A 21,070-nucleotide genomic window follows, 5' to 3' on the forward strand; every position below is an offset into this window, starting at 1 on the left:
CAATTAGATGTTAGCTAAAAAAACGCAACTTTTTTTTTCATTTTTTTTTTTCTTCTTTTCATTGTTAACAATTTTTTTTCTATTTGCCGGCTGTAGATGAGACAATGTGTGGATTACAATAGCGTTCTTTATTTTCCCCGGACTTCTCCTTTACCTTGTAAAAACTCCTAGTGAACAGGGACTACCTATGTTCTAGACTCGAGGTGTCTCCGATATGCTCTGCAGTGTATACAGTCTTGTGTTCCTGCTGAGGGCATGTTGAACAGTTAGTTTCCTGATCAAACCTTCTGTTCTGAAATTCTTACTCTTTGATTATTCTTTTTTGCCACACCGAAATTTCCTTCTCTCACTTTAAGTATTCCTCTCAGTTGACCTCACCGTAACTGGCCAATAAGTGCAGAAAAGAGAGACTCTGGCTCATCATCATGGGCATTGAAGCACTCGATTTCCCCCAAATGTGGGAACGCCCTAGCTACACTCAACTTGCAGGCATTCTCCAGAGTCTCGAACTTAGCCCCCCGATCTGGAACCACAAGCGTCGCCGCTCTGAGATTATCGAGGAGCAAGAATCTCTCGCCAGCCAGCGCAAGGCAGAAGTCACTCGATATCTCTCCTCTATCATCAAGAGCCCCTTATCATGGATCGACAATGACGATGAGAAGGAGATTCTCTGGACCCAGGCAAGCAAGCGCATGTCGGAGCGGTGTGGACGCACGGCTATGGGAGAGGTTATTCGCAGATGGCCCTTTGGGGAGGGAAACGATGAGTTCGAACTGATCATTCGAGAGCCGGCGCTTACCGGAGATTCTTTGGGTTTCAAGACTTGGGGGTCTTCATATGTACTATCGCAGCATCTTCCTCGCATGGCGGAGACATCACTATTTCGATTGTTCGATGAGACGCTGGGTCAATCGCGGCCTGACGTCCTCGAACTCGGTTCTGGGACTGGCCTGTTGGGCCTTGCCGCAGCAGCTCTATGGAAAGTCCCCGTAGCACTCAGCGATCTTCCCAACATTGTTCCAAATCTCAGAGAGAACGTGGCCAAGAACGCTGAGCTTGTCAACTCTCGTGGGGGATCACTCGCAGTTGGCGATCTCACCTGGGGAGGGAGCGAAGACGAGGTTGACCAGACCCTGTTTGGGCAACCGAATCAGTTCAAGGTATGTTTTTGCTCGTAGAGAATCTGTGATTGCAGGGCGATACTTATATGACTCTTGCTTACAAACGATGTCTGACCCCCCTGGTGACTAGATTGTCCTCGCGGCTGATCCCATGTACGACGATGAACACCCAGCGCTTCTCGCCTCAGCTATCAGCGACCACCTTGCCCTTGGCTCCGATTCACGCGCTGTCGTCATGGTCCCGCGTCGAGATGCCACCACAGAACGCCTCCTCGAGTCGTTCCGCCAGGCTATGCTTGACCTTGACACCCCCTTGTTCTGCGAAGAAGAGGACGAACTTGCGGGGCAGGACGACTGGGTTGAGGACGATGACGCGGGCAATGTGCGGTGCTGGCTGGGTGTCTTTAGCCGTGGTGGCTCACCGCCGTCTCAAGTCGGTGATGCAGCACCCGTATAGCACTCTGACTGGGCCCAGGGCCAGTGATTAATAGAGAAAGGAAGAGTCAGGTGCTTGAAGAAGAGACGAAGTTGATAGATACGATGGAAAAGATGAGACGAACTACCTTAGACATAGACACTGAGCGAGTGAGGAAGCATAGCCACAATAGAGACCAATGATTTGATGCAAGCAATTGCACACTGTTTGAGTCATGGATCTCCCGTGAACAATCACCAGACGTTGCTTCGGGGATTAGTTCATAAGGGGCCCCCTCTCCTCCCTCTTTTACGCTTCTGCTTCTTCTCTTCTTCTCTTCTCCTCCACTTCTACGCTAGCACACCACAACACCACAACACCACCAAACCTGCTTTTCTTTACACATACAACAGCTTCTTCTTTAGGAAAACATTGATAATTACCCTTGATATACTCTCTTTTATCCAATTGCACAATTTCATCCACGTTCAAGCTACGTCAATAATTCAGTGCCAGTTGACTCGCAACTAAATGAAGTCTACAACTCGAGCCCCTAATCACAGCCTTCAGCAAGGGCATGAACGACGCTGATTAACCCTCAAGTTAATCAAACGGTCAACGAATTTACTTAAACGATAACCTCAGACATTCATTGTCTTTTCGTTCTCCCTGAACAACAACCTTTACTCAACCGTCTATCACCTACAACCTATCACCTCTCACCATCGCTGATCACTTAGACATTTCTTGGACAGTTACACTTTAGACTGCTCGACGCCTTCAACGCTTTTTCCACATCTTTGCTTATTCTCTCACTTCCTTCAAGATGACGGGAAAACCAGTTTACAAACCTGACGAGATACGCTTTGCTTTAAGCCTCATGGAGAAAGATTTCTACAACGATGCGATATCTAACGCTTTTCGGGAACGATTCAACCGAACACTGACAGACAACCAGATTCGATATTTGAGGAACAAATATGGCAAGGATCCTGATTATGGGTGAGTTGACTTGTGCCAAAAGGGTCTTGCCAATTGCCTTTGAAATTAACTAACTCATCTTTGCTCGTAGGGCTCCCCTTTGCAACAAGCAATCCAAGAAACGAAAGGAACGTCGATCTGACTCAGGAGCTGGTTCTTCCACTTCGCCGGGCTCAGAGTACGTTGCGAACACCGCATCGATATCCCTTTCCGAGTATCTCTCTAACCTAAGAAACAGAGGATCGCCGACTGAAGCCAAGAGAGCTCGCCAAGGGGCTCTCAAAGCTTCAGCAGGGCCTTCTCAACAACCTCCATATCAATTTGGATCCCTTCCAACGCAATCGCCAGTCAAATTCGAAGACATAAAGTCCTCCAGCCCGTCTTCTGCCCCCTTGTTCTACGCAGCACCAATGGCTCAGATGGGAAACCTTCATTCACCACCTACAAACACATATAGCCTCTCCTCGGGAGCACTGGCTCAGGCAGGCTTGGGTCCTATGCCTTTAGCTAACTCCTGGCAGATACAAGCGAGGGCAAACTTCAATGGCGACTTTTCCCCGATCAACACTCATTTTGGCCAACACCAACTCAAGTCACCAGATCAGCGAAGCCCTGAGAGCGGTAGCGTCGCATACCAGACACCTCATCAGTCACCTAACTTACAGCCTTCATACGCCTCCTATCTGAGACAGCAACCAATAGCTGGCTCTCACCCACCAGTCTCATCTCCACAGCAGACCGTGGTTGTGGGAGGCGGAGTCTAGGAGACCTCCGCTACCCAACACTCACCGTCCTTTAACATGGATATGCCCCTATCCAACCTTTCTCAGCTTTCCGACTTCGTGTACCCTCGACAGGTATCACACATTGAAGAGCATAAGCAGGAGCATGAGTATGAGACGTCCAGACGGGATGATGTCGCCCCGATGTATTGTGAAGAGTACTTCGAACCAGCTCAGCAAGCGTCTGGACAAAGCGAACCGCAAGCCACTCAAGATCAGGATGAGGAAACTTCAGAGCAAAAGATTTCACAAGATCGTAGGCAATCCGCTGTTTCAGGTACTTCTAGCCACAGCGATGAGCACAAAGCAGCCAAAGCAGGGTCTTCACACGATCCCAAGAACTAGAGTAGTGACGACGGGGATCAATGTGACGATCGATCCAAGGTGCTCAGTACCACCTGGGGTCTGAAGTTGCTATCACCAAGTCGTACTTCTGGGGTGGTGGCTGAATTATCCCACATTGTATACTATACTTGACAAAACCCAGCCCCTAGGGACTGGCCATCTCTCAAATACCCCCTACTCCTTCTCCGTGATAGATCTGGGCCTCTTTGTCGCTCTTCAAAGCAGTGATTCGTCATCCTTTGTTTGACCTGTCCACAGACAGAGTCATACGTTTGGCGAAAACCACCAGCTGAGCATTCTGAGACCTGTTTCGCAAGGCTGTGGCACGAGGCGTATAGGGCTGTCGCATGTTAGAGTTGATACCCAAGCTGGAATCCACAGAACTAGATAGACAGAGACTCGGTTTGGATACCTAGTTCTTAGGCCACTTAGCATAACGAATCAAATAGCTTGCACTTATCTCAATCCACTCGTGCTATACATTAAATCATAATATCTTGATATAAGCTTGGAGATCTGATTTATCCAAATATTTCTGGCCTTACCCTCCAGCTCTCTCATATCATCAACTCGCCCGCTAGAGCTTTCCAACAGGGTATCTCGTGCAAGTAGAAACGAACAGACCACCGCATAAATCTCTTCAGAATGCCTCCCCAATCTCCGATACAAAAATTGTGATGTGTGCGTAAGCATGCTGGCATAGAATAGTCCCTAAATCCTTGTGACTCGACTCCCAAAAACTCTTCAGAATGAAATAACATTAGACGTAACGTGGCATAAGTATAGGCAATTCGACGCACCATTGCGTCGAAATAGAAGGTTATAAATGAATATGGCTAAATAGTATGTTTACACCACAATGCTGACGTTGCGGCGGGTGTCGACCTCTTCAACCGGGAATTGGAAAACAACCTTGAAGAGATCTCGGAGATATGCATACCGCTGGGAACTCTTCATCATCATCTGGATACTCTTGGCCATCTCCTGGGCAGTAACGCGCTTGCCTCGGGCTGGCAAGGCGTGATGTCTTGGAATTATGGCGTCGGTAAGGACGGAGTTTTTGTACTGTGATAGCAATGTTGAGTGCGAGATGAGGGACCCAAACGATCCAGGAGGGAGATCCTGCACAAATTTCTGTAATGCAGCAGCTGCAGCTTTGGGCTCATGGATGGTATCACGATTGAAGCCAAGATTCATAGCAGCTCGGAGAACAAGTACCTTTGCACGCGTCACGTTTGCATCTTCTGATGCAGCTGTAGTGGTGGCTGTGCTTGAAGTCCTGGTGCTGCTCTTTGAGTAGCTAGAAAGATTGGACGCGCTACTCGACCACCGACCGCGGCTATTGTCACTAGGAGTACCTAGGACAAGAATGTTGGGCATTGTTGGCGAACGACTCTGTGGAGAGATGGGCGTGTCTTCGAACTCGGTTACAGGGGTTTCTGGAACAGCTGGGTTTCTTGGTTTCTCTTCCTGCCGACCACTCTTGACACTATCGTGTCTCGAATGGACTGAAGATGGGTTTGATCCTCGACTCTGCCGGCCGCTCTGATCACTCAGATGCTGAGGGAATGCGTGTCCGGCTCGAGGTGTTCCTCTATCAGGTCGAACTTGTGTCCAGCTGTCTCGGAATACATCGCAGAGCTCCCAGCAGGCTTGGACAGTAGAGCTCAGCAGCTCCTCATCTGGCGGTCTTCCATCCCTTCTGTTCTGCCTGAGATTGAAGAGCATCTCTGCAAGTGCCCAACAGGCCCTGAGCAACTGATCAGTTTCCTCGGCCAGATCACTCCGTTGCTTCATTAGTCGATGGCAAAGTGCGATGTAGAAGTCCAGTGTGCGTTCTCGGAACTGCTCTGGTAGGGTACCATCCTGGGCACTATAGAGGCTGCCGACTTGTTAGAGTAAGAAGCGTCACTTATCGATGGCACTTACTGGTTGTTGAGCTCAAAGCTAACACGCAAAACCGAGTCCGCTGCTTCATCATTCCGCTGCCGGACATCAAATAGCGCTTGGCAGAAATCGCGACACAAATCAAGGTTGACCTTGACATTGAAATTGCTCACGTCCTCATCTCGACTGTGGTACAGCCGTTGACAAAGTTTCCAGCATGTCCTCCATGCTTTTTCATGGGCGTCGGGAATGCCATTTTTGCCAAGAGCACGGTTACGATTGATGGAACTGAGCTTGGACAAACTGTTGCACAACGTCCAGCACTCAGCAAGAGTTGTTCGTAGAGTCTCGATCTCGTCTTGTTGCTGTGGTATCGGCATGGCTTCTGATTCATAGTCTTCGTCGTCACCCTCAGCCTCGGTTTGTTCGTCGATTTCTAATCTGATTAGCCAAATCCGGTGACTAAACTGGTATTTACTTACTCTCGAGACTACTTGTACTACTCGAACGTAACCGGGCCCCATCGTCCAGCATGGATTGCAGGTCTTGAGCTCGGGGAGTGGCGCTGTCGATGCTGTACCGCACAGGGTTCACATCGGTTAAAATCGGAGGTCGAACGGGATGAGTCGATGTCTGATGACCGTTTAGTACATGGCATAAATTTAGGTCAAGGGTAACAGACCTTCTCTTGCCTTCCATTGAGAGAGGCCAAGCTTTCAGCTTCTGATTTTGGAGATGTCCTTGGACTTGGCCCTTTGTGCTCCATGGCTGGAGGTGCGGCGGCAGCTGGAGCAGCCTGAATCGCGTTAAATGTGTTGTATATAGGATGGCTATGAAACTTACCCAGCTGGAAAAACTTTCTGGTGCATGAATGACAGAAATAGCCTCCTCGTTGCTGGACTGGCGCACACTCTCCGGTAAGTTAGTTGTGAGCATTAAGAGCTGTGGTCAAGTTAATTCATAGCCCGAATATCCGTGGTGCCCATTGTGACTGACCTCTGACCGTCGGGTAGCCTTTCTATCACTGACTTCCTTCTCAATATCTTCTGAGACATCATCCTCGATCTCGGTCGTTTCAGTACCATTAGATGTGACCGGAGAAGGACCCACAATGTCACTAGGACTCATGACATTGTAGGAGCTACTTGACATGCGATTGACAGAATTGGGTCGAAGTGAGGACGAATCGGTAGCAGGAGGAGGAGAAGAGCTGAGAGACATGGGTTAATATAGATTCCGAGAGGTTTCACGTTAAGCGCATAGCTTCCAAGGCAACATACAATGGTCTGAATGGAGAGCGACGGCTCTCATTCTCTGTGGGCGCAGACATGTCTGTCTGAGGGTAAACGAAGGGGAATTGTAGGCTTCCAGTCGATGACCTCAAAGGAGCTTCAAGGGCCATGACGGGAACGTGGAGTTTCTAAATATTGAGCTATCCTGACGCTGGTAGTTGAGAGGTCCGACGGCAGAGGGGACCTCAAGACAATTCACAGCTCCAACCAAGCACCGACGCAAGAAAGCCTTACGATGCAACTATCCCAAGGCTGACAGGTAATCGGAACCTGAAGCAGGAGATAGATTCGAGAATACCAACAGCTGTCGTGACGACAAGAGTTAAAAGATGAGCTTGTCGGTCGTCGGTCGATGTGCGGTCGCGCGGCCAGTTAAGAGACCTATGGAATCGAGTGTGCTAGGATCGGGAGGCTGCGTGACTAGTCTGATCCAGTCGAACAGCAATAAGGAAAGATTGGTGAAATAGAAACAAACAGAAGGTCCAAATGCTGAATGAAGGGCTCAATGACACTCCAACGACGAAGCAAGCAAGCAAGTTCGTCCAACAAAACCAGCTCACCAAAAGCCGAACCGAAGAGAGAGAATGGTCAGAATGGAGGGGGAAAGGTTTAAAGAAACAGGCAGAGCCAAAAGCTGGAGCACCAGCGGTTGCAACCACGGACTAAGGCAGACAGACAGACGCCAGTTTGACAGGGGTTCGTGAGACCGGGTCCCTTGTTCTCGCAGCCCTGCTACATTGGGGTGTTATGGGCCAGGTACTCAATTGTAGCTCTTGGTGCTGCGAGAGCCAAGTAACGAATAAGCAGACGGCAGCTTTCAAGATATTTGTTGATGCCACCTCTGGTAGCTGTGAGCTGGCTTCGGAAGCTTGCTCCCTTGCTACCTTGATACCTGTCTGCTACCTGTCCTGGCGAGCTGCCTTGAGTTGTTATGGGGGGGGCCGTACATGCAGCCGGCGCTTGTCGGGAGCGCGATGGTTGGCGCGGTGGGAAACAAAGAGACGCGATAGTTATTAAATAGGTGTTGTGTATGAGGTCTCAGAGAATTGCTTCGTCGATGGAATTGAAGCAATGCAATTCTGTGAGTGATTCAAAAACCGCAATTATACCTTGACCAGATTTGTGTTTGTTAATGGTTCACCAGACGGAACAGGAAAATATAGAATGTCGGAGAACGTGAACCAAAAGACGGTTGGATCACGAATGGGGCGTGGCCCAGCTGATGGACTGTGGGAGGTGTGGATATCGATCAAGCTGGTAGCAGGAGGGGCTCTGCGGCTAGGACGCAACCTGTGACACTCGAAGCTTCTGAGAGTACGTACTTAGCTAAAAGAGAGTACATACAGCCAAGACAATCTGAAAGTATGAATTGTCTTGCGAGCCGGTGGGCCAGTTGTGTGGATCAAGTCGCAGCCAAATGGGACTCTAGAGAGGAGGGTGAAGTTGGGGGCCAGAGATGTTGACTTAGGTAGTTGCTGGGTTTCTCCTGAACAGTCTGACCAAGAAATTCTGCCGAGGTGATGGGTTGATGCTGGTGAGTGCCAATGCGGTCCCGAGATGGGTTTCCCAAGTGATTTGAAAGGCTTGGATCTAAGTTCAATATATCAAGGTGTGGCAGAAGCCCGTCAACTTGCAGCATCGGGGTGTTGAAATTGGATGCTTAGGGTGAATGGATGGAGCGGCTAATCATGAACAGCCTGCCCTCCTGGGCCACTTCAAGCGACTTCCAACAAGGTCTTCTTGTCTCTGGCTATTGTGCTGAGTATCTTACGGTAGAATAGGGTGTGGCCAATGCAACCTGTTGATGACTCCCCTGTGTGTATTGCAGTGACTCTTATCATGTAGAGAAGTTGATTCAATCCAATGATGGTACTTGCTCAGGAAACCCGAATTGATACAATTGCAGATGACAGGCATGCATGTCCATTGAGACCGGCGGTGGGCTGAGAAAATAGGTAGGTAAATATCTCTCATGGAAACGACTGACCTCAACACCGTCGTGTAAGTCTACAGCATTACCGTGGGCGGAAGGAGAGGCTGGCTAGCTGGTTGACGAATGGGCCATGGATCAGGGGACGGGAGGCCCACTATGGTTAGCACCTGCCCTACGTACAGATCGCAATCATCAGTGTTCCCGCGGTAGGCACAATCGATGCCAGCTACTTTAATCAAGCCAGGTGGCTGAGGTTAGGTATAGAGATAACTTCCACCTTCGGGCTGTCTTTTCATCCTTGAATCATTATTCCATATTTCTGTATAGCAGCATAAGTCAGTTAACAGCCCCTTCGTCCCGATTTGCCGATCATGCTAAACAACTGAAAGCAACTACTTCTGCAAGTATACCTGCCCGTCACTTTGCGCTCAACTTAATAGCTCTGCACCGCTACAAGATAACCGTAAGAGAGAACTTCCAGCCGCCCGTCCATGACAAGGAGCCAGTCAAACCCCAGACAGTTGGCCAGGGTAGATGGATCGTGGCTCCAAAACTCGTGGGGCATATTAAAAAAAGGACAGGCGTCGGCGCTTAACTCATGGTGGGACTGGCCAATCCTCCGAAGTCCCCCACTTGCATTGCTTCCACCAACGACCTGGAACTGGCCAATGCTGTGCTTCGTGGTGCTTTATGTTCGACAAGCTACAATACATACACCTCCGAGCTTTCCTCCCAAGTTCAGCTGTACAGTACTTAATATGGGTACAGAGTCGATGCCATGTGCCATGGCCCGCTGCACGGCATCAACGGTACGGAATGTGACACCTAATGCTGTATACGTATTCAGCATGATCGACAACCTAAAATCGTAATCCTAACCAGCGTCATGTTTAGAAAGAACTTACTGTAGACTCTTGAGTTCTGGGGACCACGCCCAACATGATCTTGGGTTACTTTGTTTGAAAGCGTGTGCCGCGACTGACCATTCAGCCGGCTGACAGCGTCCGACTTAGATGCTTTATCAGTGGCCCTCAAAAGATCCTACAGTCTCCATTGCTTTCAAATAACCCTCCATCCGAATTACCTGAGGATGGAGTAGAACAGCTGTGAGGTAGAATTCTTCGTCCACTTCTATAGTTAGCTTGAGGAGTGGCCCTCTCTCCTCATTACTCCAGAAGTCAATGGCCATACGTACTACTCAATATGCTAGGTCTTCAAGATGGTGCTTCTAAACGCCCTGGGCTCGCAGGGATACGACCAGGATGTAGAACAAGCCAATCAACAACCCAAACCTCAGAACCCGGCGAACCCAGCAGTCTGGTCACGGCGGCTTTGGCAACGCTAAAACGAGCCGGTGGCCCCACCCGGGGTTGCAGTATGTCCTTTGTAGCGCACAGTTTGCTCTGGAACATGATACTATCATGACAGGTACCTTAGTTCAGCAATGTCCAGATGCCAGCAGTTTGGCACCGTAACAACATAAGATTCGAAAAGATTACTAGAATATGCATGGGATAGGCCCTCCAGTCAATCTCTTCCCCCCCCTGGCTTTTCAACCCTGATCGCCATGGCCTCTAGAACCCATCGCTCACTCACTGTCCGGCCACTCCAAAGGAAACCACCTTCAGTTCATTCTTGTTTATGACTGCCAGAGACCTAATACCATAATAAGTGGATTCTGTTCCAATTTAGAAAAAATGGCAAATCAATCCGCTTATAATCAGACCAACACCACTAGCCACCAGGCTCATGCAAACTAAAAGGCGGTTTCCAAAGCTCTTTTCTAGGACTGAACACTCGGCTGGGTTTACAGCAAAAGGAATTATGCCTACGCGGCCAAGACTGAATTATTTACTACTACCCATGCTAGGAGAGGGGAAAAAGAACTCAGGAACTTGACCCTAAATGACGAAAAAACTTAGGTAACTTAGCATAAATTTATGATAACTTTTACTGAGTTTATTTTAACACTCTATATTAAGGTCTGAGTTTTCTTGCTCCCCGAGGAGGCCATGTTATGACAGAAGGCATCGTCTGGGGTCTGAATCCTGTAGCCAATTTAGCGTGGTGATAACCTAACGCCTGTTGCGTTGTTTTAGTTATCACAACGCTAGACAGATTCTCGGAATTGCATTAGCGATCGCCAATCCATCCAGCCGGTGCGGGGACTCCCAGTCTTTGTTAAACGGTTGAATAGGTGTTGATGCACCCTTGACAGCTCCACGAGTTCACCTCGGAATTCTGAATGGTACAAGCTTTGTGCTCCCACTGAGCCAGGGATCTTTCTCGATCCTTTTCTCGAACCCAAGAACAGGGTTGCGGTGTGGATTTATCCCTTCCGGAACACATCCCGCCGTCCACCGCCGTAGAGGTCAGAATATGCAGATGTGACCCAACAAGGAGGGCTATGTACATCGCCAATATACAACATATGAAGATATGCTTTTAACATATTGAATAGATTTACGAAACACTGTGACAACAGCTTTGAGCCCGAAGTAGACTTCCGAGTATGCATGAGAAAGCCACGGAGGGAAGCACAGAATGCAGTGCATAAGCGCCAGCCTGCCTAGACCTTTGACACTTTGACACTCTTCTCTTTGGCTCGAGGTTGTTTGTTTATTGTGTTGTACAACTTGATGACTCAAGCTTTCCACTTGCGGTAACCAGTCCGTCTGTGCTGCCTGTCTAGGATGAAGATCGTGTTGGTTGATCAGCATAAGAAAAAGAAAAATGCGGTTGTTGGCCAAGCTTGTTACTAGAACCAGGTCGCTTGTGTGTGGTACACAAGTCCTTTCCGACTGCATGAAGTATTCTGAATTGTCGTTACTATATCACAGCACATCTGTCCATGAAATACATCGTTGCCCATGCACTTGCGGCCCGAACAGCCACACACACTAGACGAGGTAGACGAGCTCTTCCGAACCAACGCCTCTTTGTCTTATTTACATTGTCTGCTCCATGACTCTTTGAGATTGTCTACGCCGCTGATAACAGGGCGGCTCGAGGCACTCAATAGGTCGAGCGACTCAGCCAAGATTGGAAATTCATGACGGGCCTCAAAGAGAGATCACCCGCTAGTGTATTGGCCTTCAGAAACTCCCGGTCTCATGGAACCCAGGCCCAAGTCACAGGTTATGAGACTCAGGCATGGCGACTGGCTTGCATATAATTGCAAAGTAGTTCAAGAACCGGAACTCAAAAAATGGGTCTTGAGAAGAGGTACGGAGTAATTCTCGTGCTTATATACCATATAGACATTACCATCCTTGTCATTCAAATAGCAAAAGGCCAGCCAAATTATTGAGTATCTTTACGACAAGCTTTTTGTTGCTTTGGATCCATAGATAGGACAACCCTGTTGAATTGTTCTCAGTCTCGCTTCAGAAGGGAAACTGCATTCACTTTAGCTCCTGGTAGAAAGGTATCACGATGTAGAGCGAAAGCGTCGCATTCCCCTACACCGTTGTCCAGCTACTAGGGCAATAAGTTACAGGATCGACAGCAAAAGGGTAACCCTGCTATAATAGAACAGGTATAGACCCCAGAGACATGAGAGCTTCAACCAACATCCGGATGTGTTGTCATCCTCGTTGGCCTTGCAAAAGGCTGTTGGCTCGATGCCATTGCCCACTTCTGCAAGCGTTGAAGACAACCAACACATTTGAGTGAATTTTCGAGGTCTTCAAGTGAGGCCAGACCGTAGAGGCAAACAAGAAGACTCAATTCCAGCACCTGGATAATCAGGTGAGACTGAGAATATGCGCGCCAGTTTAACTAGCCTCTTCTGGCTGCCCATAGATGTTGGCATGCTCTCTAACAAACATGGGCCATCTCCTGATTCTTGCTTGTTGTTCCTCGCCGCAACTTAACATCCACCGCTCTTTGCGCACAGGCCTCAGCAAGGGTGGGAGTGTTGCAGTTGTAGTCTGAGGATTAAATCCTAGTAGTCAATGGCATAGTGCCCTTTAGAGGCAAGAAAACTTAGAACCTCTATCTGGTAACGAAAAGAATTGGGTTAGTTTAGTATTTCTTAGCAAGCCACGGTTAAACCAGTTCATTGCAGCACCCTGATTTCATGTCAGAAGTTTTCTTGCTCTGATGAGTGCATAAGGACCTCCTGCCAGAAGGGAATACATGCAGGACCAAGGGCCTGCTAAGAGCCAACCGTGTCTTATGGAGGGAAGCATGAGTAAGGATAGTGGAAAAGTTTCAGTGAAAACACCGATCAATATTGACATTCTCGAAAGTGTCTGTATAGGGCACTGTAGATTATGAGGACTCGTGCTCCCGTATTTGAAACTGATCAATTCATTGCCTTCCTTGCGCCGTCAAAGTGACATATTTCGGCAAGATTCCCATAACGCCAAACCATGCACAACCATTCATTCGCTGCTTCTTTGCCACCACGCATTCTATGAGTATTGAACGCCAAGGTTCTGCTTCTTCTCGCTTCGTCCATCGGGAGTGTACCTAAAGAGGGTTAGAAATTGCGTATGTGATGGGATCTGGATGGCCGTGTCGTACTTAAGAAGCTTCTCAATAAGATCAACGTGGGTCATGATCATGCGGCGGCAGCAGTATCGCTTCAGACCGAGCTCGTCCATAGCGTCGCTACGCTCGTTAGATTTCCAGCCGCATAAAGTAGAAAGTGCCAGCTTACCCATCGGTCTTACGGGGATCTGCGATCAGTTGAAGATAGCGCTCCCAGAGGTCACCAGTGACCTACGTTCCAAATTAGTAATCAGCGTCTGGCGCGTCGCGAGTGAAGATCATACCTTTCCACAGGAAAAGCAGCGAATAGGAATGATCATTTTGATGTAATATCGTGAGTGCGCGGGTTCGTCAGATGCGTCCAGCAGAATTGCGACAAGAGCAGGAGGCACGTTACAAAGAAAGCTTGCGATAGTTCGGCGTTGCAGGAGGACTACGAAAATAAATTCTAGCTCCGTTATTTTTCCGACGGAGCGCTTATCTTATCAGCAACTTTTTTTTCGCAAGCGGGACCAAAATTTCTGCGAACATTTACCCAGCAGGAGCGTATCCAGCAGGACAACCTCGTTACTTTCCTCTCCGTCGACGAATTGTTAAAAAAACGTCGCAAGCACAAGAAATTGATCTCGTGCAGAGAGAAGAAGGTGGCGAAAATGGCTGGCCACAAGAGTCCTCGAACAAAAAACGACCCGACCAAGAAGCGCAAACGCGATGTGACGGAAAACGATTCAAGAACCAAGAGGCTAAGAGCTGAGCGAAAGGCGAACAAAATCAATACAATTAAGCTCGAGAACGAAAGTGGAAATGGCGTGGTTGCTGAGGTGAATGGTATCTCTGGAGCTCTGGCGGAGGCTGGAACTCGGGAGATTGAGATTGTTCGCCAGTTCGATAATACAGAGGCAGGATGGCGCGTTTCGAAGCCCATGGGTGGTAGGATGCTTGATATCGATCCCGTATTGACAGAAAATGAGCAGTAAGTCTCATTAATGCTGCAACTGGCCTAGCTAACATTCATAGATTTCTCATTATAGCATACAACACCTCTATCCAGGTGTACTCGGCAGCCGATTCACTCCTTGTTCGACGAATCCCCATTACTGCAGCTGAACCCTCCGGCGATAAGTCTGCAGCTTCCGCGCATATTGTTGCCATGAGACAAGCAAAGCAAAACTCCAATATCGTCTGGGTGGCTACCTCTGACGGCCGCGTCTGTGAAGTCGACTGGACAACCTCCAAGACCCCCGAATTCTTTCAGACCCAATCCAAGACTGCGACTGCCATGGCCCTCGTTACAAAAAAGGTCTCTGGAAGAGTCCAGGAAATCATCTTTGTGGCAGAATCTGATAAAGCAAGCCGAATTGAGGTTGTCGCATATCCAGCCTCCACAACGGAGTCTGAGCACAAGGTCCTCTTCGTTATGAAGAAGCCTGGCAATGGCCTGCAGTTGCTTGAGACCAGTGAAGATGGCCACCTGGTTGGCGCCATTAATGACCGCCTTTTCTTTGGCGTTCCATCACAGCGACAGTTCGATAGCCTGGCTTCTTTGGATTACGAGATTTACACCTTCGATATTCCCGATTTGGTCAGCGCCCTTGACCTGAGAGTGTATCCTAGACCAGTGACGAGCGGAAAGAAATCGCGACAGGAAGCTGCTCCTGTTCTGGATATCATTGTTGGCGGTGCTCGTGGTTCAATCTACCTCTACCATGATGCGCTTGCTCGAAGCCAGGCGCTTGCAAAGTCAGGATCTGATAAGGAACCCATTCAAGCGCAAAACTTTCATTGGCACCGTAGAGCGGTGCACGCCCTGAAGTGGTCGCGCGATGGTACGAATCTACACTGCACAAGGAGTCTCGAGGACTGTACTAACATATCACAGGTAATTATGTAATTTCAGGAGGTTCTGAGAACTCTCTCGTTCTATGGCAAATGGACACAGGAAAGAAGGATTTTCTTCCCCATCTTTCTGGCAGCGTGGAGAACATCACAGTTTCTGCCAATGGCTCCTCATATGTTGTTCACCTTGACGATAACTCAGTCATGGTCATTTCGACCGCTGAGATGAAGCCTACAGCATACATCGCTGGTATCCAGTCGGCCGCTATCAACGTCACTACACCCAAGGATCTTCTCGTTCAGCGAACATGGACAACGCCTGCAAGCGTACAGCGACCTATCCCAGCTGCCATTAGCCCTACTGATCAGTCGAGATTACATATCTGTGTTGGTAATGGCAGGCAGGCTACTATGTCAGGAGGATTCTCTGCACCTTTGCTTCAGACCTTCGATCTTGAGACTTTTCGAAGCGTCTCCAAGCAAGCTTTGGCTCGCACACAGCCAACAGATGTCAACATCACGAATAAGGGCCACCCTATCGAAGAACCCGTCATTACTCGCCTAGCTTTCTCAGCTGACGGAGCGTGGCTTGCTAGTGTTGACACCTGGGAGCCATCACAACGAGATGTGGATAACGTTATCAGCGATGCCAAGGACCAGTTTATTCAAGAACGACGAGAGGTGTATCTCAAGTTCTGGGAAGCGCAAGAAGGCGAGGAGCAGATTGCCCTTGTCTCCAGGATCAATGCCCCTCATGCTACAAATCGCAACGAGGCAGTTCTCGACTTAGCCTCGAACCCTGTTTCGACATGCTTCGCGACTATTGGTACCGACGGCAATGTTCGATTGTGGCGCCCCAAGACAAGATCTCAGAATGGAGTTGTAGTGAAGGGGCCTAACGGTCGCGAGGTCTTCACTTGGAGCTGCTCTCAGATTATTGCTGTGGGTGACGGCATTCCTCAAGACGGCGTGATCGACCTCCCTGAGTCCGGTGTTGCTCAAGAGCCCCAAGGAAGTATCGCTTTCTCGGAAGATGGCTCAACTCTGTTCGTGGCTTTCGGAACAGCTGGCTCCGGTGTGATCTACTTGATTGATGCTGCGTCAGGCGATGTGGTTAAGACCCTCGAAGGCCAATGGAAAGGTCAATTGCGATCTATCCGTGCCCTTTCGCCTTTTGTCATTATCCTATCAGATGAACTGCGCGTTTACGACGTTGTCAGTGATGAGTTACGATATGGTGTTGTGATACCACAATCCAAGGCCAATGCTCTTCTTCAGCTGGCTGTCGATCACACTTCCGGTCACTTTGCCCTAGCTCTGCCAGCTAACGAGGGTTCTCTCATTGCAGTTTTCCAGCCTGAGTATATCGAGCCCCTGTTGGTGCGTAGCACGCCTCAAAGGATCGTCAGCTTGGTTTCTGCTCCTGAGACAAGTGGTTTCATCGCTTTAGATGATGCTGCTCAAGTCTGGGTGGTTGCCGAGGGGTCAGACCCTTCATCTCTTGCAACCGTCCAGCCTCTTGAGGACCTCCGCCTCGAGGGCATTGATGTTAATGGCAATGAGGCTGGTCTTCTTGATGAGGATGAGGATATGGCAAGCGATGTTGACGATGCCGAAGTCGAGCCCGTGGCTGAGCCTCAAGATGTCGAGATGGAAGATGATGACTCTCATCCAAGCGTGATTCAACAACAGCATCTAGCCGACATCTTTGACGCTGCACCAGCATTTGCTGCGCCTCCGATCGAGGATTTGTTTTACAAGGTTACGGGCCTGCTCGCGACAAAGCCTCTTTCAGCATTATGAAGGGGATAAATTGGTACATAATAAGGCATGTTTAAAAAGCTAGAATGTTTTTTGTTACAGAGGAGTATGTATAAATCAAACTAGACAGTCATAGTCTAGTCGCATGTGGTCTTGGGAAGTTAGATGATCGCAGCGCCGGCGTTGAGTAGGTCTGAAATACTAGCTATTCACTCAGTTTGTATATGCACCTAGGGTATGGCCGACATCGGCGTGATTGAAAAAAGAGGCAATCGCTGGCATCTCTCGGGAATCGGTTGCAGATGCGGGGACGGGGCTTGATTTGGAGACGAAGGAGAAGAGGAGAAAAAGGTGTATTCGGGTGGACCAATCGCGCCATAGCACAAGGAAGTGATAACTACCTAGGTAATCAGTCAGTCGATCTATTGACTTGGATATGACAACCTTGGAGTGAAAGATACCAAGTTATTTATCAACAAGTTACAACATTAAGTCTTTTACTACCTAGGTACCTACCTTACTTTGCTTGTTCAACTTGGCATATAGAAATGTCGTTTACATCTATTCCAATTCTGGACCTAGCTGCGGCCAAGGACCCTGCTACTAAGCCTCAGTTTCTAAAGGACCTTCGCCATGCCTTGATGGAAGTTGGCTTCTTGTATCTCAAGAATGTTGGCATCTCGGATGAGTTGTTCCAGAAGATCATTGAACTTGGAAAGGGGTTCTTTGAAATTCCCGAGGAAGAGAAGTGAGTGTTGATGAGTGACATTGATTATCATGATCTGATGGTTCACTAACTCGCCACAGACTTAAGATTGAGATGAAGAATGCGCCCTCTTTCCTAGGCTACTCTCGTCTCTCAGCGGAGATCACAGCTGGAGAAATTGATCATCGTGAACAAATTGATCTCTCAACAGAGCATCCTATCCCTGAGCCCGATGCTCCTCTATATCGTAACCTTCTAGCACCCAATCAATGGCCATCCGAGGACTCGTTGCCTGGGTTCCGCAAAGTGTATACAGACTACATGGAGCGCATGGGCAAGATCTCGATTCAGTTTACGTCTCTCATCGCCGAAGCCATTGAACTCCCCAGCGACGCCTTTAATAAATATTTTGATCAAGATCAGCAACACAAGCTCAAGATTGTCAAGTATCCCGATGCAAAGGAACTTGGCATCGAAGGAAACGTGCAGGGCCAGGGTGTAGGTCCTCACAAAGACAGCATGCTTACTAGCTATCTCCTCCAGGCGACATCGCACAAGGGCCTTCAAGTACAGAACGTCCGAGGTGATTGGATTGATTGCGAGCCAATACCAGGAACCCTCGTCGTTGCTATCGGCCAAGGCTTAGAGGCACTTACACAAGGTGTCTGCGTCTCTACAACACATCGTGTCCTCTCCCCCGCTGCTGGCTCAGGGGCACGCTTCTCTATTCCTTTCTTCCAAGGCGTGCGTATGAGCGCTGAGTTTGAAGATCTGGAGAAAGTTGGCGTTGGTCTTGTACCAGAGGAAGTACGGGAGCAGCGTCGCAAGATTGTGGAGCGCAATGGCGGGCGTATTGATGATGTCGAGTTCACATTTCGAGCTGGCGGTGCTTCAAAGACGCTTGGTGAGGCAACATTGCGAAATCGAGTCAAGAGTCACCCCGATGTTGGAGAACGCTGGTATCCTGATATTCTGGCTAGCATCCGTGAGGAACAGGCAAAGGCTAAGCAGCAGAAGGAGGCTGCGGCACCAGTCGTGGAAGCGCCCCAAAAGGCTGTAGAGGCTCATTAGGTACCGGTTTTGGGTGGCAAACACAGGGAAGTTGCAAGAATGTGCAAAAAAGAGCCGTGTAAATTTTATATCCATCATGAGTTCCTTGATCTCGTCTTGTCTCGTCTCTCCGTTCTCGTCTAGGCCATCGCGCCACAGTACGCCTCGCTTCGCTAAACATTTACCCATTTCCAGTTGTTTTCTTGACTTCTCTTCTCGTACGATACCATCATGTCAGCACCTCGTGTGTCATGGGGTCTATGCGACTTGGACGTTGGGGAAGCAGTCGGCAATGGTCTTGCTGTGCTTGTTCTCGGCATGCTCTTTCAGACTGGAGAGGAAATACTAGTTAGGATGATGGAGAAACAGAGGAGATCGGTGGGTATTTGGTGGACATACGCAGGGGCCTTTGTGGTCTTGAGGAAGGTAGATTTGCAGATCTGGCACTGAATATCACAAGCCTTCTCGTTCTATTTGGTCATGTTAGCTAAAGAGACACGAAACTCTAGAGTACAATCTGTAAACTCACCACCTTGAGCTGCGACTTGGCAGTGTTCTTGTCCTTAGCATTGCGCTCGCGCTTCTGTTGAGCCTTGGCACCCTGAAACCTCCATGTCAGCACAAGGTATCGTTTATGATGGCATCTGGATCCTCTTAGCTTACGTTACCCATGTTTGCGGCTTGGACTGGTTGTGAGGAAGAGGAGAGGGTGTGTTGCGTTATGTGGACTAGGAGAATTCGGTATAGACTTGGCGGTGTTGGAAGGTCAAAGGTGTAAGTGAGTGAGTAAGAATTAAAGACGGAAGAAAACCCGTAAAAACGGAAAACGGAGGGGTCACCTTTTTTCTTCTTCTTTTTTTTTTTAGCTGTCGCCCTTTTCGGACAGGCCGTTATCTAACCGGTCGCAAGGTCTCGACCGTTCCATCCAGGGTGGTGGCATCAACGGACATTAACAGAGGCTAGTTAATAGGGATTTACAGTAACATAGTCCCTTGGGCGGCAAGAAAACACCGAACGTTGATTTAGGGTGTCAAAATCAACTAAGTAAAGAGTCCCCTAAGCTTAGGCTAAATTTACCTAAAGATTTTTATCATTTAGGGCTAAGGTCTAGAGTTTTCTTTTCTTCCCTAGGTAGCGAAGGCAGAAACTGTATCTATTAAAATTACAGAGTTGGTGTCACCGCCGTCTCAGAGTCGTTGTTGATTACTTGTATTCGATGTGGTCAAATGTCACGAAACACACTTTTACTAAGTCACAGCTGAATAGAGCCTCTAAATGCATACCTAACCACTTTTGGTACCTCTGAACACTTCGCACCACTCATCATCACCACTGTCAGCGTCCCTAGGGGAGGAAATAAAACACGGGACCTTTAAGCCTAACTGATAAAAAGATTTAGGTAATTTAGTATAAATTTAGGATACCTTTTATGGAGCTTATTCTGTCACCCTAAACTTAGGTCTTGTGTTTTCTTGCTCCCTAAGGGACGTCCCTACCAAACGCTGACTGGCAAAAGCTTCGAAACTGACTCATAGGAGCCTCAACTCTCAGTAAACTACTCCGTAGCCTCTGCTTATTCACTTCCCCGAATCTTGCTGAGTAGTGGAGAATCCTACGTTGAGCTACTGTGCTGTGCCTTGAGCTAGTGTAGGTTCTCGTCGATCGTACTGAGCTGACATCTTGCTGGCCTAAGCCCTATCAATTGCGAGAGTCCCGCTTAGATAGAAGTCAAGAAATGCTTCATCTGCTCCGGTTCGGCGGCATTACATACCTACCTAGCTAGGGCAGCTAAGCGGGCAACCTCTACTTTACTGCTGACATTCATAGCAACGAGGACTCGGAGGATCGCCAACAATACATCATATTATGTACAATGTTTCAAGTCAGGATAAATCAGGTTTATTAAATCCTTCCTTTCTATCAAATGAAGATGCTCGATCATGCAGGCTCTCGTCTATATGTCCATTGTCCGCCATAAACGACGCCACGTACCGCCAATGGCGCTATACAGCACAGCCTAAACGCCCGTTCTTTCAGCTTCACACCAACAACTCCGCATCCAATTTGATAACTCGTCTGGCCATCCAAACCGAGTAAGGTATAGAACCCATGTTGGTATCCAACGCTATACGTGTAGTTGGTGCTGAGTTGAGACGGCGACTCTTGATGTCGGACAACCGGCCTTGTACAATAGTATATAAGGCTCCCGCAAAGCATGATAGAATACACACACACACACACACACACACACACACACACACACACATACCATTATTAAGAACATTCACTTTTCCAGTAACCAAATATGACCCAAACCAAGTTCTCATCGTTGAGCACCAAGCTAGTTCAGGGACGTCTTCTACTTCCTGGAGATGAGGGATTCGAGGAGAGCCTCCAACGATGGAGTCTTACCTGTGTAAAGCCTGCTGTACGTCAAACCGTCGTGGCTCCCCATCTACCAGCT

At 48.6% G+C, this 21,070-nt stretch overlaps 8 protein-coding genes across 8 annotated transcripts; 5 read left to right on the forward strand and 3 right to left on the reverse strand.

The window, feature by feature from the left end:
- Positions 1-425: 425 nt before the first annotated feature.
- Positions 426-1,578, forward strand: FTJAE_13120 (rapid response to glucose 1; the record flags this gene model as incomplete). The annotated part of the gene is made up of 2 exons (XM_037346231.1): positions 426-1,160; positions 1,252-1,578. 2 exons carry the CDS (start codon positions 426-428, stop codon positions 1,576-1,578), a joined length of 1,062 nt encoding a protein of 353 aa, XP_037199848.1.
- Positions 1,579-2,362: 784 nt separating this feature from the next.
- Positions 2,363-3,281, forward strand: FTJAE_13121 (uncharacterized protein; the record flags this gene model as incomplete). The annotated part of the gene is made up of 2 exons (XM_037346232.1): positions 2,363-2,538; positions 2,609-3,281. The coding sequence occupies 2 exons, from the start codon at positions 2,363-2,365 to the stop codon at positions 3,279-3,281; spliced, it is 849 nt and encodes a 282-aa protein (XP_037199849.1).
- A 36-nt stretch (positions 3,282-3,317) lies between these two features.
- FTJAE_13122 (uncharacterized protein) lies at positions 3,318-3,644 on the forward strand (the record flags this gene model as incomplete). The annotated part of the gene is made up of 1 exon (XM_037346233.1): positions 3,318-3,644. The coding sequence occupies one exon, from the start codon at positions 3,318-3,320 to the stop codon at positions 3,642-3,644; it is 327 nt and encodes a 108-aa protein (XP_037199850.1).
- An 849-nt stretch (positions 3,645-4,493) lies between these two features.
- On the reverse strand, positions 4,494-6,933 carry FTJAE_13123 (uncharacterized protein; the record flags this gene model as incomplete). Its single annotated transcript, XM_037346234.1, has 7 exons — positions 4,494-5,526; positions 5,574-5,967; positions 6,014-6,164; positions 6,214-6,327; positions 6,375-6,473; positions 6,528-6,741; positions 6,812-6,933. The coding sequence occupies 7 exons, from the start codon at positions 6,931-6,933 to the stop codon at positions 4,494-4,496; spliced, it is 2,127 nt and encodes a 708-aa protein (XP_037199851.1).
- Positions 6,934-13,174: 6,241 nt separating this feature from the next.
- On the reverse strand, positions 13,175-13,573 carry FTJAE_13124 (DNA-directed RNA polymerase I II and III subunit RPABC5; the record flags this gene model as incomplete). Its single annotated transcript, XM_037346235.1, has 4 exons — positions 13,175-13,232; positions 13,287-13,373; positions 13,423-13,484; positions 13,538-13,573. The coding sequence occupies 4 exons, from the start codon at positions 13,571-13,573 to the stop codon at positions 13,175-13,177; spliced, it is 243 nt and encodes an 80-aa protein (XP_037199852.1).
- A 333-nt stretch (positions 13,574-13,906) lies between these two features.
- On the forward strand, positions 13,907-16,892 carry FTJAE_13125 (small nucleolar ribonucleoprotein; the record flags this gene model as incomplete). Its single annotated transcript, XM_037346236.1, has 3 exons — positions 13,907-14,226; positions 14,271-15,079; positions 15,133-16,892. The coding sequence occupies 3 exons, from the start codon at positions 13,907-13,909 to the stop codon at positions 16,890-16,892; spliced, it is 2,889 nt and encodes a 962-aa protein (XP_037199853.1).
- A 506-nt stretch (positions 16,893-17,398) lies between these two features.
- On the forward strand, positions 17,399-18,627 carry FTJAE_13126 (flavonol synthase; the record flags this gene model as incomplete). Its single annotated transcript, XM_037346237.1, has 2 exons — positions 17,399-17,598; positions 17,658-18,627. The coding sequence occupies 2 exons, from the start codon at positions 17,399-17,401 to the stop codon at positions 18,625-18,627; spliced, it is 1,170 nt and encodes a 389-aa protein (XP_037199854.1).
- Positions 18,628-18,864: 237 nt separating this feature from the next.
- Positions 18,865-19,278, reverse strand: FTJAE_13127 (zinc-binding domain protein; the record flags this gene model as incomplete). Its single annotated transcript, XM_037346238.1, has 4 exons — positions 18,865-18,937; positions 19,006-19,076; positions 19,136-19,207; positions 19,270-19,278. The coding sequence occupies 4 exons, from the start codon at positions 19,276-19,278 to the stop codon at positions 18,865-18,867; spliced, it is 225 nt and encodes a 74-aa protein (XP_037199855.1).
- Between the last annotated feature and the right edge of the window lie 1,792 nt (positions 19,279-21,070).

Source organism: Fusarium tjaetaba (genome assembly GCF_013396195.1).
Source record: "Fusarium tjaetaba strain NRRL 66243 chromosome Unknown NRRL66243_c0000388, whole genome shotgun sequence".
Taxonomy (NCBI): domain Eukaryota; kingdom Fungi; phylum Ascomycota; class Sordariomycetes; order Hypocreales; family Nectriaceae; genus Fusarium; species Fusarium tjaetaba.